The sequence below is a fragment of the Folsomia candida genome, unplaced genomic scaffold (assembly GCF_002217175.1).
Source record: "Folsomia candida strain VU population unplaced genomic scaffold, ASM221717v1 Fcan01_Sc002, whole genome shotgun sequence".
NCBI classification, from domain to species: domain Eukaryota; kingdom Metazoa; phylum Arthropoda; class Collembola; order Entomobryomorpha; family Isotomidae; genus Folsomia; species Folsomia candida.
In genome coordinates this window covers 14,456,525-14,468,767 of record NW_019091194.1, presented here as the reverse complement: position 1 = coordinate 14,468,767, position 12,243 = coordinate 14,456,525, and the positions used below count along the sequence as shown (strand labels likewise).

General features: G+C 37.7%; 5 protein-coding genes across 7 annotated transcripts in view; 3 read left to right on the top strand and 2 right to left on the bottom strand.

Annotated features, from left to right (window-relative positions):
- Positions 1 to 879, bottom strand: part of LOC118434361 — a 79,038-nt gene extending 78,159 nt beyond the window's left edge. The window contains exon 1 of the mRNA XM_035847677.1: positions 35 to 879. The gene's annotated coding sequence lies outside the window, so the exon portion shown is untranslated. The remainder of the gene's footprint in view (positions 1 to 34) is intronic.
- A 2,175-nt stretch (positions 880 to 3,054) lies between these two features.
- Positions 3,055 to 5,815, top strand: LOC110842806 (N-lysine methyltransferase SMYD2-B). 2 transcript variants are annotated; one of them, XM_035848519.1, is made up of 11 exons: positions 3,055 to 3,288; positions 3,372 to 3,556; positions 3,824 to 4,022; positions 4,092 to 4,161; positions 4,234 to 4,370; positions 4,454 to 4,624; positions 4,700 to 4,867; positions 4,952 to 5,078; positions 5,156 to 5,314; positions 5,405 to 5,477; positions 5,566 to 5,611. In XM_035848519.1, exons 2-10 carry the CDS (start codon positions 3,396 to 3,398, stop codon positions 5,440 to 5,442), a joined length of 1,230 nt encoding a protein of 409 aa, XP_035704412.1. In that variant the 5' UTR covers positions 3,055 to 3,288; positions 3,372 to 3,395; the 3' UTR covers positions 5,443 to 5,477; positions 5,566 to 5,611. The 2 variants fall into 2 exon arrangements, with proteins under 2 accessions (XP_035704412.1, XP_021944318.1); XM_022088626.2 differs by having other exon boundaries at positions 3,058 to 3,288; positions 5,156 to 5,321; positions 5,566 to 5,815.
- LOC110842809 (nucleoside diphosphate-linked moiety X motif 13) lies at positions 5,615 to 7,527 on the top strand. The gene is made up of 8 exons (XM_022088630.2): positions 5,615 to 5,756; positions 5,910 to 5,984; positions 6,112 to 6,277; positions 6,368 to 6,570; positions 6,639 to 6,888; positions 6,961 to 7,115; positions 7,197 to 7,399; positions 7,485 to 7,527. Coding segments are annotated over exons 1-8 (1,083 nt in total). The 5' UTR covers positions 5,615 to 5,726; the 3' UTR covers positions 7,486 to 7,527.
- On the bottom strand, positions 7,452 to 8,757 carry LOC110842810 (putative pterin-4-alpha-carbinolamine dehydratase). Its single transcript, XM_022088632.2, has 6 exons — positions 8,382 to 8,757; positions 8,238 to 8,315; positions 8,115 to 8,168; positions 7,964 to 8,032; positions 7,794 to 7,832; positions 7,452 to 7,711 (listed from the first exon to the last, which is right to left on the bottom strand). The coding sequence occupies exons 1-6, from the start codon at positions 8,724 to 8,726 to the stop codon at positions 7,634 to 7,636; spliced, it is 663 nt and encodes a 220-aa protein (XP_021944324.1). The 5' UTR covers positions 8,727 to 8,757; the 3' UTR covers positions 7,452 to 7,633.
- Positions 8,758 to 8,759: 2 nt separating this feature from the next.
- On the top strand, positions 8,760 to 12,187 carry LOC110842808 (DNA-directed RNA polymerase I subunit RPA49). Of its 2 annotated transcripts, XM_022088628.2 has the most exons (7): positions 8,760 to 8,890; positions 10,219 to 10,592; positions 10,688 to 10,982; positions 11,093 to 11,380; positions 11,465 to 11,695; positions 11,775 to 11,897; positions 11,972 to 12,184. In XM_022088628.2, the coding sequence occupies exons 2-7, from the start codon at positions 10,379 to 10,381 to the stop codon at positions 12,102 to 12,104; spliced, it is 1,284 nt and encodes a 427-aa protein (XP_021944320.1). In that variant the 5' UTR covers positions 8,760 to 8,890; positions 10,219 to 10,378; the 3' UTR covers positions 12,105 to 12,184. The 2 variants fall into 2 exon arrangements, with proteins under 2 accessions (XP_021944320.1, XP_035704413.1); XM_035848520.1 differs by lacking the exon at positions 8,760 to 8,890 and having other exon boundaries at positions 10,186 to 10,592; positions 11,972 to 12,187.
- Positions 12,188 to 12,243: the final 56 nt, after the last annotated feature.

The window sequence follows — 12,243 nt, the reverse complement described above, 5'->3', positions numbered from 1 at the left end:
CATGTTAAAATAGATAAAAAAAGTTCATTTTTACTTGAAGAGGAGGGATTGAAGATCAGAGGCCAAAGAGCAGGAAATCTGATCCAGAGTTGTAGTCGTCGGTTGTAACTATACCGCAGCAGCAGGGGAGAGACTCGACATCGGCTAAAGTGCGACTACTACGTTCAGAGTTCGAGAGAAACAGGTCTTCGGCTCAACGTTCTTTTTGTCTGTAAAATGTTGTTACGAGTAAATTTCTCCGATTTTGATTCGCCAGCCACGCACTTTCACTGAACAACCAACCACCAAGTAGCAGGAAGAAGCACCACAGTCAGTGAATTCCAACATCCCTTTTAAACTATGTGTGCATGTATGTAGAGATAGATAGACTGACTGACTGACTTTCTCTTCCTGCAATTTAATTGAATACACACAAGAAGTTTCAAGTAGAGACTGAAACCCAAATCCCAAAACAACGTGTGGATGAATCCGAGTTCAAGTGACAAGTATATTGCACTAAACCAACTTTTCAGTATGTACGTATTTTATACCACGAATCGAGAAGCCAACTAAATTAACCAAAATTAAAGTTGGATTGGAAAGTTATTTAGTAGTTAAATGAACCACTTCGTTATCGATGAGAAAACTCTTTGGCTACGGTCACAAGCTAATGGGAAGAGGTTCTTTTGTGAATAAGGTCCGTTATGAGTTCAGGTCGACGTTGTCGAAACTTTTGTCTGCTAGGGTAGGTCTGCAAGTGGTGGCGACATTCGTACAAAAGAGCGAAAGTAGTGGTGATGAGATGAGACCACGTTTGGGTGAGGAGCGTGTGTTGCCTCTGCGAATCACTATTCTCCTTTCACCCAACTTGCCCACCAACGCTCACTTTTGTACGGGATTCGCCCAGCAGAAATCCGAGCAGCATGCAAGGCAAGGGAGAAAGTAGTCCTGCTTCAATACACCACCATCACCAACCGCAACTTTCTGTATCTCTCACATGGATTCAATGTATGGCACACGAGTGAGTGGTGGAAGGAGGGCAAATTTGGGAGAAAGGGAAAGCAGAGAGTCAGTCAGTGAGCGTCGTCGTTCTTACTTCCCAGCAGCAGCTCGTGATGTTATTTCTAGTCAGTTGTTGTCCCACCGCTCCTTCCGCTCTTCCAACGACGATCATTGTTTTCTATGCACGAAAAGGACGACTATTCTCCAACCACCAACAAGTCCTATCGCATGCAACATTCAGATTTAGCGTGTGAGCGAAAGGAGATGAAATATGCCAACAAAATGTTCTCCGCATGCATGCATCGGTCAGTCGGTGGGTGGGTATCGCCACGTATTTACTGAGCTCACAGGATTCAAATTTGGTGTTGGATAGTACTTGACTCCAAGTTTGCATTGACCCAAATTTTATAGACGTCATTTGCGGAGAGTGATATTCAATAAAGTCATGATCTTGGTCAAGAGGGCCGGTTTTTCCACAAATCACTAAAATTGCTGAAATACTCGCAACAGAGAAGGTTTTGTATGCATGCCACAATCGCTAAAAGGAAATAATCTTTGAAACGATGTAATTTATATCGTGCAGAGAGTGACATGACTGCGACGGCTGAGAGCAAGATTAAGAATCAAATAAGGACAGCAAAAAGTTAAACAACTACTCTTCTCCAAATATCTCGTATAAGCAAGAATCCGGAATAGACTGGATTAGCTACTACTTTGGTTAATTATGTAGTAAGGAATTTGATAAATTTTTATTGATGGTGTCGAAGAGCGTCAACTAGTTCCAGCTCAAAATATCTGAACCTCAAAAGCGTGTAAATTTGACTTTCTTTTACATCACTCTTCATTCAAATTAGGACTGCATTCATAACTAATAGTTAGCGACGGGGTTACTAGTAGTTTTCATTATGATGTAACTAATGAGGTTTAATTATGACGATGTGAGAGTTCCGTTGTTCTGGTGGAACAGGAACTAATAGAAAATATGTTGCATTTTATGTCATTGTGTTTACTATCGCACATCCGAAACTGGAACAGGCTTGAGTAATTGAATATTATCTTCATTTAGACTGAATCCGGATTCATTTGGAATTTCCGGCTCCTCTCTTGGAACGTCCGTCATGAATCAACAAATAATATACAAATCTCAGACGAATAATACATACATATTTACGTAGTAAAACTACTACGTGATAATGCAATCTATGCACGTAATATGTACATTGATACCACGTGTTGAAAATGGCTTTGTCAAAACTTAATTATGGACGATCGTTTGAGAATATTGTTGTTACATAATTCTAAAAAAACCACAAAGGGATTCAACCAGGTCCTTTCTCCTCTTTTACTTGCTCTAATAATGAACTGTCTATCAGTTAATGGAAAATGGTTCAAAACTTCAATCAGACTTTTCTTTGTTTATCGAACCGTTCCTTTCTGATCGGTTTCTAAAATAGAACTCTTTTGAACCTCGTCCCACGTCCACCACGTAAACCCATTTTTAATTATAATTACAGGGTAGTGGATCAATGAGTTGTTTGAGGGAAAATTGGACGCTTCAGCTTTGATCAATCCCCATATATTATCTGACGATCTCGTAACTATATTTATTTTATATACATATTCATTTCATTATATAATGTCACGTATGTATTTACATAGTACTACATGAAAAACTGTGAAGATCAAAAAGGAAAGCCGGTAATGGAAGTGTGTCCAAGAAGTAAATCTACATATAATTACAAGTCTCCTTTAAGAACTTACAATACAACTGGTTTATTTTGGACAAATATCTAATTGTTAAATGCATTCCCACTTTCCCTGGTGTGAAACAAATAAAGGTTTGATCACTTATCTGTTTGGAATTAGTAGGGAATCACGAAAAGTCCTAATTCCTTAGCTTCACATGAACGTCTGCTAATTATAGTAAGCAGTCCATAGTATAATTTCACAATTCCAAACTAATTTCATCCAAGAGCAGTGAAAATGTCAGTGGGTGAAAGTTGGGTGAAAGTGGCTTAAAGCTTCTCGTCTCTCGACGCCCCACTCGGCTGCACACGGAGGCAATCAATCTGAAGTAATCCTCTCCGGCTGCAATCTACGAACAAGATTTGTGCCAAGTGCCAAGTTGCAAGTCAAACATAATTGGAATGATAACCTTGAATTATTCTTAACTTAACGAGCTTGACCTCATTCAACAGTGAACAGTTTTCCTCAGAAATATCAGTCGTCCTCGTCGTTTATTAATATCTTGTGCTGTGCATGATCGTTTCTGCATTTTATTTTTAAACAAATCTATTTCGCTCAGCTGTAAGTCATATAAGCATTAAGTATGTAAATAAATCTTTATTTTAATTCTATATAAAATAATAAAATTGCTTTTACTTATCTAGCGTGTGCAAAAATATGTGTCAGATATGAACTACGACTTTCCTCTTCATCACTACTCGGATTACGAAAACATTGAGAAACACTCATCTGTTGTCAAACCGGGCACTGTTTTATTGACCTGCAAACCCTTTGCTTACTCGCTTTCTCCGAATTTGAATGAAATTCGGTGCAACACCTGTTTTAAACTGTAAGTGCCTTTGTACTTTGTCATGATTTTTTCTAGTCTTATGTTCATTCATGTATATACTCGTATATACAATATTTGCAACAAATTACATGTAGCCACTAATGCATGAGGAATAACTTTAAAATTCAAGAAGTTAAATTGAGTAGTTACATCATAATTTCCTAGAAGTAGGAAATTAACTAACTTAACCTGATGTAATAGAAAAACAAGTATGAAGGGGGAGGTTAGTTTGCCTTATGACTGATGTCACTGATGTGGCTTTGATAGTGAGGGGAAATCTGGAGGATGTGAGGGTCTGATTCTGCTCCGCTGTGGGGGGTGCCAACAGGTCAGATTTTGCAATCGAGAATGCCAGCGGCAAGGTTGGAACGATGGTCACAAGTATGAGTGCAAGGGTTTCGGCCTTCAGAAACGGGTTGCAGGCTCATTCACACGATTACTGATTCGTATTATTGTCAAACTCCAGGTACTTTATACTTTAGTAAATGTATGCTTAATTAGGTTTGAGATAAAAGTATTTTCTTGTTTTTAAAAGAAAAATAGCGACTATTATGATGAAGTCAGTCGCCGAAAAGTTCGTCGGAGATTTAAGGATCTGGTTTCTCGTAAGTAGGAGCAGATAAAGCATTAGCCAATAATAATCATCGTTTACATCTCTTACCAATTATAATTTACAGATTTTGCTGATCTCAAAACCGACAAAACTAGAATGGAACAAGTGGAAGCAATGTCACACATTGCGAGATCTGTGTTGCTCCACCACCCTGAAATAAAGTTTCCTAATGAGACAGAGTTACTAGGAATATGCGGACGGGTATGGGAGTAAAAAATGTACAGTATCATATTGCATTTTACTTTTGTTGAATAAGATGATATCTTGTAATTGTGATTTTCTAGATATTCGTAAATACCTTTAGCATCACGGATTACGAAAATCATACAATTGGTATAGGTTTGTACATTGGAGCATCCGTTTTTGATCACTCGTGTCAACCGCTAGCCGTTGCCAATTTTGACTCGACAGATATCATTATTCGGAATATTCGGGAATTTCCTATAACTCTGCCAGTATTACAAGTTTATGGAAAAGCGTATTTAATACCGAATATGTAAAGTAATTGAATTTTTCTACTATTTTAATAGATTCTTAAAGTGACAATTTCTTACCGAGATGTCATAAAACCCACAGAAATTAGAAAGGCTGAGCTACTAAAGTGTTATTACTTTGAATGTCAATGTGAACGGTGCAGTACATTTTTATTTGATAACACAATGCAATCGGTTGTATGCCCCAACAAGTGTGATGTTGAGGTTCGAAGTTTAATCCATAAGACATTCATTATGTAATAACTGTCATCGAGTTGTTTGATATCATTTCATAATTATTGTTATTAGATTAATCTGAAACTTCATCAAGAATGCCCAAAGTGTAAATATAAGTTTGAGGAAGATTACATTCAAAAAGTAGCAGATGCTGAAGAAGCTGCAAAAATGAAAATAACAGAAATGGGTGATACAGCATGTACGGTTTATACTTAGCTTATGTACGCATGTATGTAGCAATGATGGAACATAATTCTATTTTCACAATATTTTCAGATTTGGATGTGGCCGAAGTGTATATAAGAATTCTCACAAGTCTTCATTTTTCGGAAATACATTGGTTGCTGACTGAGATGTACGGAGTAGGATTCGATAGTTGTATCGACACTCAACGGTGGGAATGTGCTTATCAATATGGGACAATGGCGCTCAAAGGTTATCGGTAAAGACAACAAATATGATCCATTTGTTTATGTTTGCAAATACTGATTATGGGATATCTCGCTCATATTTGTTTAAATTCAGACATTACTTGTTCGAGTTTGACATGTCTTTGGGATTGATGTTTTTGAGGATGGCAAAGTTATCTTGGTACTTGGTACTAACCAAATTATCTTGTTTTTTCTTCATTTTTTAAACTGAATATTACGTTTATGTCACCCACTGACTGTCATATGTATTTTCAGGAGAAAGAAAAGGAAGCAAAGAGTTACATTGTTGAAGCAAAAAAAATTCTGGACGTGACACATGGACTTAACTCGCCTTTTGCTCGCCAACATATTTTTCCATTAATTAGAGAAATTAGCATGTGCTGCAGATTTAGCAATCAACTATCCATACCTTGATTATGCAATCATACTTACAGCTACATACACAGGTCCTAATTGTATAGCAAATGAGACAGAATTAAAAAACTTGAGTTTTAAGAAAAAACAACCATGTGTTATGAGCTTCTTTTTACCATTTTTATCACGATCTACATGCGCAAAACTCACAGTTTAGCAAATGCTGATAAAATTTTCTCCCATAGGTTAGCACAGTAATTTTGGAACGCGTAGCTGGAAACCAGATGGGCTGGCCCCTGTTAAGAATGGCTCGATACGTTGTAAGTAAAGTTGCATTCGATTTGAATATCACCTTATCTTAATATTATGTGTTACTTAATATATTTCATTAAGTATGCTCGAAAATTTACATTCTGTGATTAAGCCAATCGCTCTTTGTATATGTAGAAACAGTCAAAGTATCTTCAACAATTAAAGGAAAACGAGGAAGTTTGGTCTAAATCATTCCCAATGGCATCGTTTATGATGTTTTCAAAGGACAGGGCTTTCATTACCTCTGCATCGAATCCAACAAATCCGTTTCAGGCTAAAATTAACTGGAGAAGTTATGAAGGTGCCATCACCATAAATTCAACATTACCACTGTAAAACGTAATCTTTTTCTGTTTAAATAAGATGAATCATCACTATTGTAATATTACAGAGATTCAAAGCTACTGTCCGGATGTCAAAGGCTCATCCGTTGTTTTAGGGGTTGATGCAGAATGCGAAGAGAAAGCCTTATTTGTGTGTCCAGTTCAACCGGAAACCATTGATGAAATTCAGGAAAAATTTGAGGGAAAATTTGCTGATATGAGAATGGCTATCTTTTCCCTTTCAACTTCAGAAGCTCAACTTGTTGGACGTGTAGGTCGTTTATTAAAACTGCATATAGAAATTAATTAAAAATTTAGTCTTTTATATTTCTGACACAGGGATACACCATGATAACATGGAATGAAGCATCAAAATTTTGCCAGAGATGTGGCAGTGCTATGAAGAAAACATTTTCTGGGTGCGTTCGTGAGTGCAGTGAAGGCTGCACAAAAAATCATGTTTATCCTCCAATCTCTCCAGTAGCAATTACTCGAGTTTTGGATCAAACAAGAGAAAAGGTACTCCTTGTTCGGCAGCCGCAGTATCCTAAAGGAATGTATAGCTGTATTGCTGGATTTATGGAGCCAGGTAATAATTTTTTGTTTGCTTCAGGTAAGTTCAGGTTATGTTAGATACATCAGGTTTATGATTTTTTGTCAGGAGAGACGCTCCAGGATTGCGTTCGTCGTGAAATTGCAGAAGAAGCGGGGATTGTGGTCGAGGAAATTAATTATTTTCAATCACAAACTTGGCCCCTACCACAGTCGTCGTTGATGCTTGGGATAACAGCAATAGCAATGGAGGGTTCTGAAGTGGTACGCTTATTAAATAACTATATTGATCAATTTAAAATAAACCCCGTGTCAATTAAATTTATGAACAAATTTGTAATTTAGCTTGACATTGACAAGGGTGAACTTGAAGACGCTAAATGGTGTACAAAATCTGAAGTCAAAGAAGCATACGAAAGAGTGAAGAAAAATCCAGGGATATTTCGTGGTAATGATGAAGGCCTTCTTGTAATTCCTCCACGTGGTGCTATTGCTCATCAATTACTTAGAAATTGGATTGAGGGTGATTATATTCCGTCGCAACTTTAGTATGTACACATCCATTTATAATTGAATTTGCATGTTACAAAACCCAAAGAATATTCTTATTCACTTGTTTTTTTTTATTTCTAGAGAGAACTTTTTCTTAAATACAGCGTAACAATTTTAATTATCATTGTGGGCGTATATTATTATAGTAATTTAGACTACATCTAAACTGAGAATAATATTATAGTCAGTGGTCCCTTGGTTCTGCCATCACTAAACCCTTTAAAGATCATTCACCCTGATTTCATAAACCCGGCAGCTTTCTCCATAAACTTTGCTAGTTTCACGTCCCGATCACTCAGCCCATTGACCTGGAAAATATTATTAACATGTGTAAAATATTAGCTAGTTGTGTATGTCAAAAGATTGTATTAAGTTTTGGAATTTGCTCACATCGTGACTGGATAAGGTGACCTGCACTTTATTGTAGACCTAATCCATACAAATGCTTATTACTCATGAGATGGTTCAATGAACCATTCATTCCGAGATATGACTATGCAACACATTGCGTAGACAATAACAGAAGTACTAGGACGATTTTAAAAAAATCATCAACTCACGTTAAACCATTCAGGATGATGGTCCATTTTCTCTGCTTGAAGTGCAGATCGACTCATGAATCCCCATGCCTTAAATGTCATAAAAGTTATAGCGCATAACATATAACTTCCGAATATGTGTTTTTTGAAGCCTCATTATTAGGCTAATCACCTCATTGAAATTCTTAAAGAGGAATTCTTTATAAATGGCATCCCTCCCTTCAACCTGCGAATTGAAATTATCAAAGGTGCATATTAACTTTGATGAAAAAACTTGAGGTATGAAATTGCCTACCATACTCCAACCCGAGGACAACAACAGTCCGAGTTTCTCCTTTCTTTCTTCCTCTGTCAGTTTAGGACTTAAAGGTGCCTAAAGAAAGAGGGTAAAAAATATGGATATATATATAGTGGGATAATGATAGACGGTCCATCTTACCATTTTTGCAGAGAAAAGTCTCCAGATCCAAGTGGGATTAAGCGTTAAATTATTTACACTACCAGCAGCAGTAGCAGAAGTGTGACTAACCAAGAGTGATAGCTCTCTCCTAGAGATACTACTACTCCAACTCGTCCTTGATGAATGATTAAGAAAATTGTGACCAGACGAAGAGTTGGTGGAGCTAAAGGAATGGAAATCTCTTCCACTACTTTTGTTGTTTACTGATCCAGAAACGAGTTTAACTTTTAATCCATCACCACAAAGCCTTAAAGTTTTATTACTGTTGCCAGCAATAACCACTTCTGTCACTCCAACAAGTTTTGACCAGAGTGGAGTCGACATGCGTGCTTGTGTGTTCAGAATCCCTTTCGGCTTATTTTAATTCCATCCACCCAGAGAGAACTTGAGAGAAGTTGGCCTTGATTAAGCCAGCGAAAGATCAAACTTTCTCGACTCGAGTGAAAGAGAAAGAGAGAGAGACTTGGAGAAAGAGAATTCTCAATGATGTACTACCTACCGCCTAGCGCCTAGCTTCCTACTGCCTATCGCCTACCAGGTACTTCCTACCGCCTAAAGACCTAGCGCCTACTTCCTAGCGCCTACTTCCTAACGCCTAAACGCTCATCGCCTACTTCCTAACGCCTAAACACCTACCGCCTACTTCCTAACGCCTAAAATGTTTACCGCCTAATTTTTTTTATCATTTTTGAACATTTCACACTATTCTATTAGTGGTGAACTTTGAGATTTTTGTAAATTTAATATCATGGAAATCATAATTTATTCTTATAGTGGGGCACTATGAGATTATTGCGGTAAAGTGTAGCATAGATTATCGAAATTATGCCCCATATTGGGGTATTGTTCGTTTTTAAGCGAGCGAAGCGAGCAGGTTAGGTTAGTTATACTAGGTGCGCGGAAAGCGTGAAATATTCAGCTAGGTAAGCTAGCAAGGAGATCTAGCTAGAAGTCCTAGCTAGGAGAGCTAGCTAGAAGTCCTAGTTAGAAGTCCTAGCTAGTAGAGCTAGCTAGAAGTCCTAACTAGTAGAGCTAGCTAGAAGTCCTAGCTAGTAGATCTAGCTAGAAGTCCTAGCTAGTAGAGCTAGCTAGAAGTCCTAGCTAGTAGAGCTAGCTAGAAGTCCTAGCTAGTAGATCTAGCTAGAAGTCCTAGCTAGTAGAGCTAGCTAGAAGTCCTAGCTAGTAGAGCTAGCTAGAAGTCCTAGCTAGTAGAGCTAGCTAGAAGTCCTAGCTAGAAGTAGTAGCTAGGAGGGATAGCTAGACCTCCTAGCAAGGAGAGCTAGCTAGAAATCCTAGCTAGGAGAGCATCTAGCTAGCTCCCCTAGCTAGGACTTCTAACTAGATCTCCTTGCTAGCTTACCTAGCTGAATATTTCACGCTTTCCGCGTACCTAGTATAACTAACCTAGCCTGCTCGCTTCGCTCGCTTAAAAACGAACAATACCCCAATATGGGGCATAATTTCGATAATCCATGCTACACTTTACCGCAATAATCTCATAGTGCCCCAATGTTATAAGAATAAATTATGATTTCCATGATATTAAATTTACAAAAATCTCAAAGTTCCCCACTATTAGAATAGTGTGAAATGTTCAAAAATGATAAAAAAAATTAGGCGGTAAACATTTTAGGCGTTAGGAAGTAGGCGGTAGGTGTTTAGGCGTTAGGAAGTAGGCGATGAGCGTTTAGGCGTTAGGAAGTAGGCGCTAGGAAGTAGGCGCTAGGTCTTTAGGCGGTAGGAAGTACCTGGTAGGCGATAGGCGGTAGGAAGCTAGGCGCTAGGCGGTAGGTAGTACATCATAATTCTCATGCAGGCTCTACCGCTCTCTCCCGCGAACACTAAAACTCTCAGGCTGACTGCTGATATGCACGTGGAAATCGCACAACAACAACACAGGAATTTCGTCCTGAAATAAATAGTTTTTCACTATAAATTGACTATATTTGCGTGACAAGTCGTTTCATAAGCCTGACATGGGTAAAGTAAGAGTAAAAGCGGTGTTGGATAAGGATCCGTACAGTGATCAAGTTCAAAATCCAATCCTTGTTAGATTTCAACATGCTACCACGAGTCGTGAAAGCTCTTCCCTCGACCTGAACCAAATCTTTGGCACGGCCGTCTTTCACAGCGACCCTGTTAAATCTCAACAGAAGGACTTTTCCCATTTAGACAGATCCAAAAAGCAAGGTGATTGATTGTATTACGGTTTTTTAATTTAATTTCTAATATTTTTTCTACGATGATATATTTATTTATGACTTGATTTTTGAATTTGGATATAGAAGTAGATATGAAACCAACACGCAACCGTAAAAGAAAATTGGTTGCATTGCAGAGCAGTTCAATGACTTACATTGGTACAGACGAGGATGATGAACCCCTTCGAACTTACATGGCGGTGCGACAAGGGCAACATATGCAAGTGTTTGAGGTCACTCCGGTCACAGTCACACCATTTATCAAGGGACATTCCTTCGTGGTTGAGCAGGAGAGGCAGAGGCAACCAAAAAAGACGCAAATCGAAAAGAAAGAAGCTGCAATTGATCTTGTAAAGTCTTTTGGATCAAAAAGGAAAAGGTTTGTTACAGTTACATATATATTTGTTTATATATTTTATAAGTAATCGTATAATATAAGACTACTACAAGGTAGATACTTACTTCAATAATTTTGTATGATTGTGTTAGGTTGACATATGAAAGACTTGAGAAAAATCAAATTGACGTAGTCGACATGAATGAAAGTATGTCGAAAGCATCGGCACAAATTAGTGCAGCGGATGATGAACCAATAATCAAGGATGACTCCATGGTTCATCTGATGCCTCCTTGTCATCGGAAGGCAAAAACTGCAGAAGAAGTGTACAACTTGGATGATATTATCACTCCAGAAGAAATGAATGATATGGATGGTTTGTCAGATGAGTTCCTGAACTTATCGACGGATGTCATTCTGGAATGGCAAAATTCTAAAAAGTAGGTCGCAAAATGATCCTCATTTTTTCAGGATTAATATTGCTTGAGCACGTAACAACTATACTTATTTGTCTTTCTTTGCAGATTTTCTGATTACTTTTTTGCCATGTGGCATAGTTTGAGTTCTCAAGCTCCTAATGGAAAAACAATTTATTGTGCTAAGCTTGTACTATACACTGAATTGTTGATTTGTCTATTAAAACTTCGACATGACCAACTTCGTAAGAAGACGGTGGAACTACCTGATGTTTTCCCCATGTGGATGCAAGAGAAGGCACTAGAAACTTTTACATCTACCAACGCGAAGGGAGTCCGGTAACTTGTTTTTCAAAAAAATATATATTGCATTATATTTTGCTGGTTTACTGAATTCTGGGTGTTTCGATAATTACAGAAATCGACCCGAGCACCTAAAAGATAAAACCTGTTGCTACGTCATGGTGTTGGTTTTACTCGCCAACAATTTCATATTTGATGTCCAGCTAATGTCTACCAGTTTAAATCTCCATATTAAAAAGTAAGTAGCATCAAGTTTTTCCATTAATGTTTTGGTCATCTAATACTTTACATAACATACCTTAATATTTTCAGGCTGTTAACATTAGCCAAAGCCGTTGGTATATCTCTGCATTACAATAGCATTGCAAAAGAACATCGTGGAGTTCTCAAAGTTCCTCTACCAAAACCAATCGAGACCAGAGGAAGAAGACGGGCATTACGCTAATTTCATTTATTTACAATTTTTGCTTTGTGTATTTTCTGACGAAATATATTTAAAGTATTTATACTTCCACTTGCTATAAATTACTGGTCATTGTCTGCATAGAGCGATATATTTAATTTATTTGAAAGCTTAAAAGAGT

What these genes read in the sequence shown, in the direction of transcription:
- LOC110842806 (XM_022088626.2), top strand. Translation starts at nt 3,396, where the DNA reads ATGAACTACGACTTTCCTCTTCATCACTACTCGGATTACGAAAACATT. An exon ending in GTATTATTGTCAAACTCCAG is followed by an intron (nt 4,023 to 4,091) that starts GTACTTTATACT and finishes TGTTTTTAAAAG; the next exon opens with AAAAATAGCGACTATTATGA. An exon ending in CCAACAAGTGTGATGTTGAG is followed by an intron (nt 4,868 to 4,951) that starts GTTCGAAGTTTA and finishes TATTGTTATTAG; the next exon opens with ATTAATCTGAAACTTCATCA.
- LOC110842809 (XM_022088630.2), top strand. Translation starts at nt 5,727, where the DNA reads ATGCAATCATACTTACAGCTACATACACAG. An exon ending in AAGCTCAACTTGTTGGACGT is followed by an intron (nt 6,571 to 6,638) that starts GTAGGTCGTTTA and finishes TTTCTGACACAG; the next exon opens with GGATACACCATGATAACATG. An exon ending in TGCTGGATTTATGGAGCCAG is followed by an intron (nt 6,889 to 6,960) that starts GTAATAATTTTT and finishes ATTTTTTGTCAG; the next exon opens with GAGAGACGCTCCAGGATTGC.
- LOC110842810 (XM_022088632.2), bottom strand. Translation starts at nt 8,726, where the DNA reads ATGTCGACTCCACTCTGGTCAAAACTTGTTGGAGTGACAGAAGTGGTT. An exon ending in TCTTTAAGAATTTCAATGAG is followed by an intron (nt 8,033 to 8,114) that starts GTGATTAGCCTA and finishes ATGACATTTAAG; the next exon opens with GCATGGGGATTCATGAGTCG. An exon ending in TCACCTTATCCAGTCACGAT is followed by an intron (nt 7,712 to 7,793) that starts GTGAGCAAATTC and finishes AATATTTTCCAG; the next exon opens with GTCAATGGGCTGAGTGATCG.
- LOC110842808 (XM_035848520.1), top strand. Translation starts at nt 10,379, where the DNA reads ATGGGTAAAGTAAGAGTAAAAGCGGTGTTGGATAAGGATCCGTACAGT. An exon ending in GAATGGCAAAATTCTAAAAA is followed by an intron (nt 11,381 to 11,464) that starts GTAGGTCGCAAA and finishes CTTTCTTTGCAG; the next exon opens with ATTTTCTGATTACTTTTTTG. An exon ending in ACCAACGCGAAGGGAGTCCG is followed by an intron (nt 11,696 to 11,774) that starts GTAACTTGTTTT and finishes CGATAATTACAG; the next exon opens with AAATCGACCCGAGCACCTAA.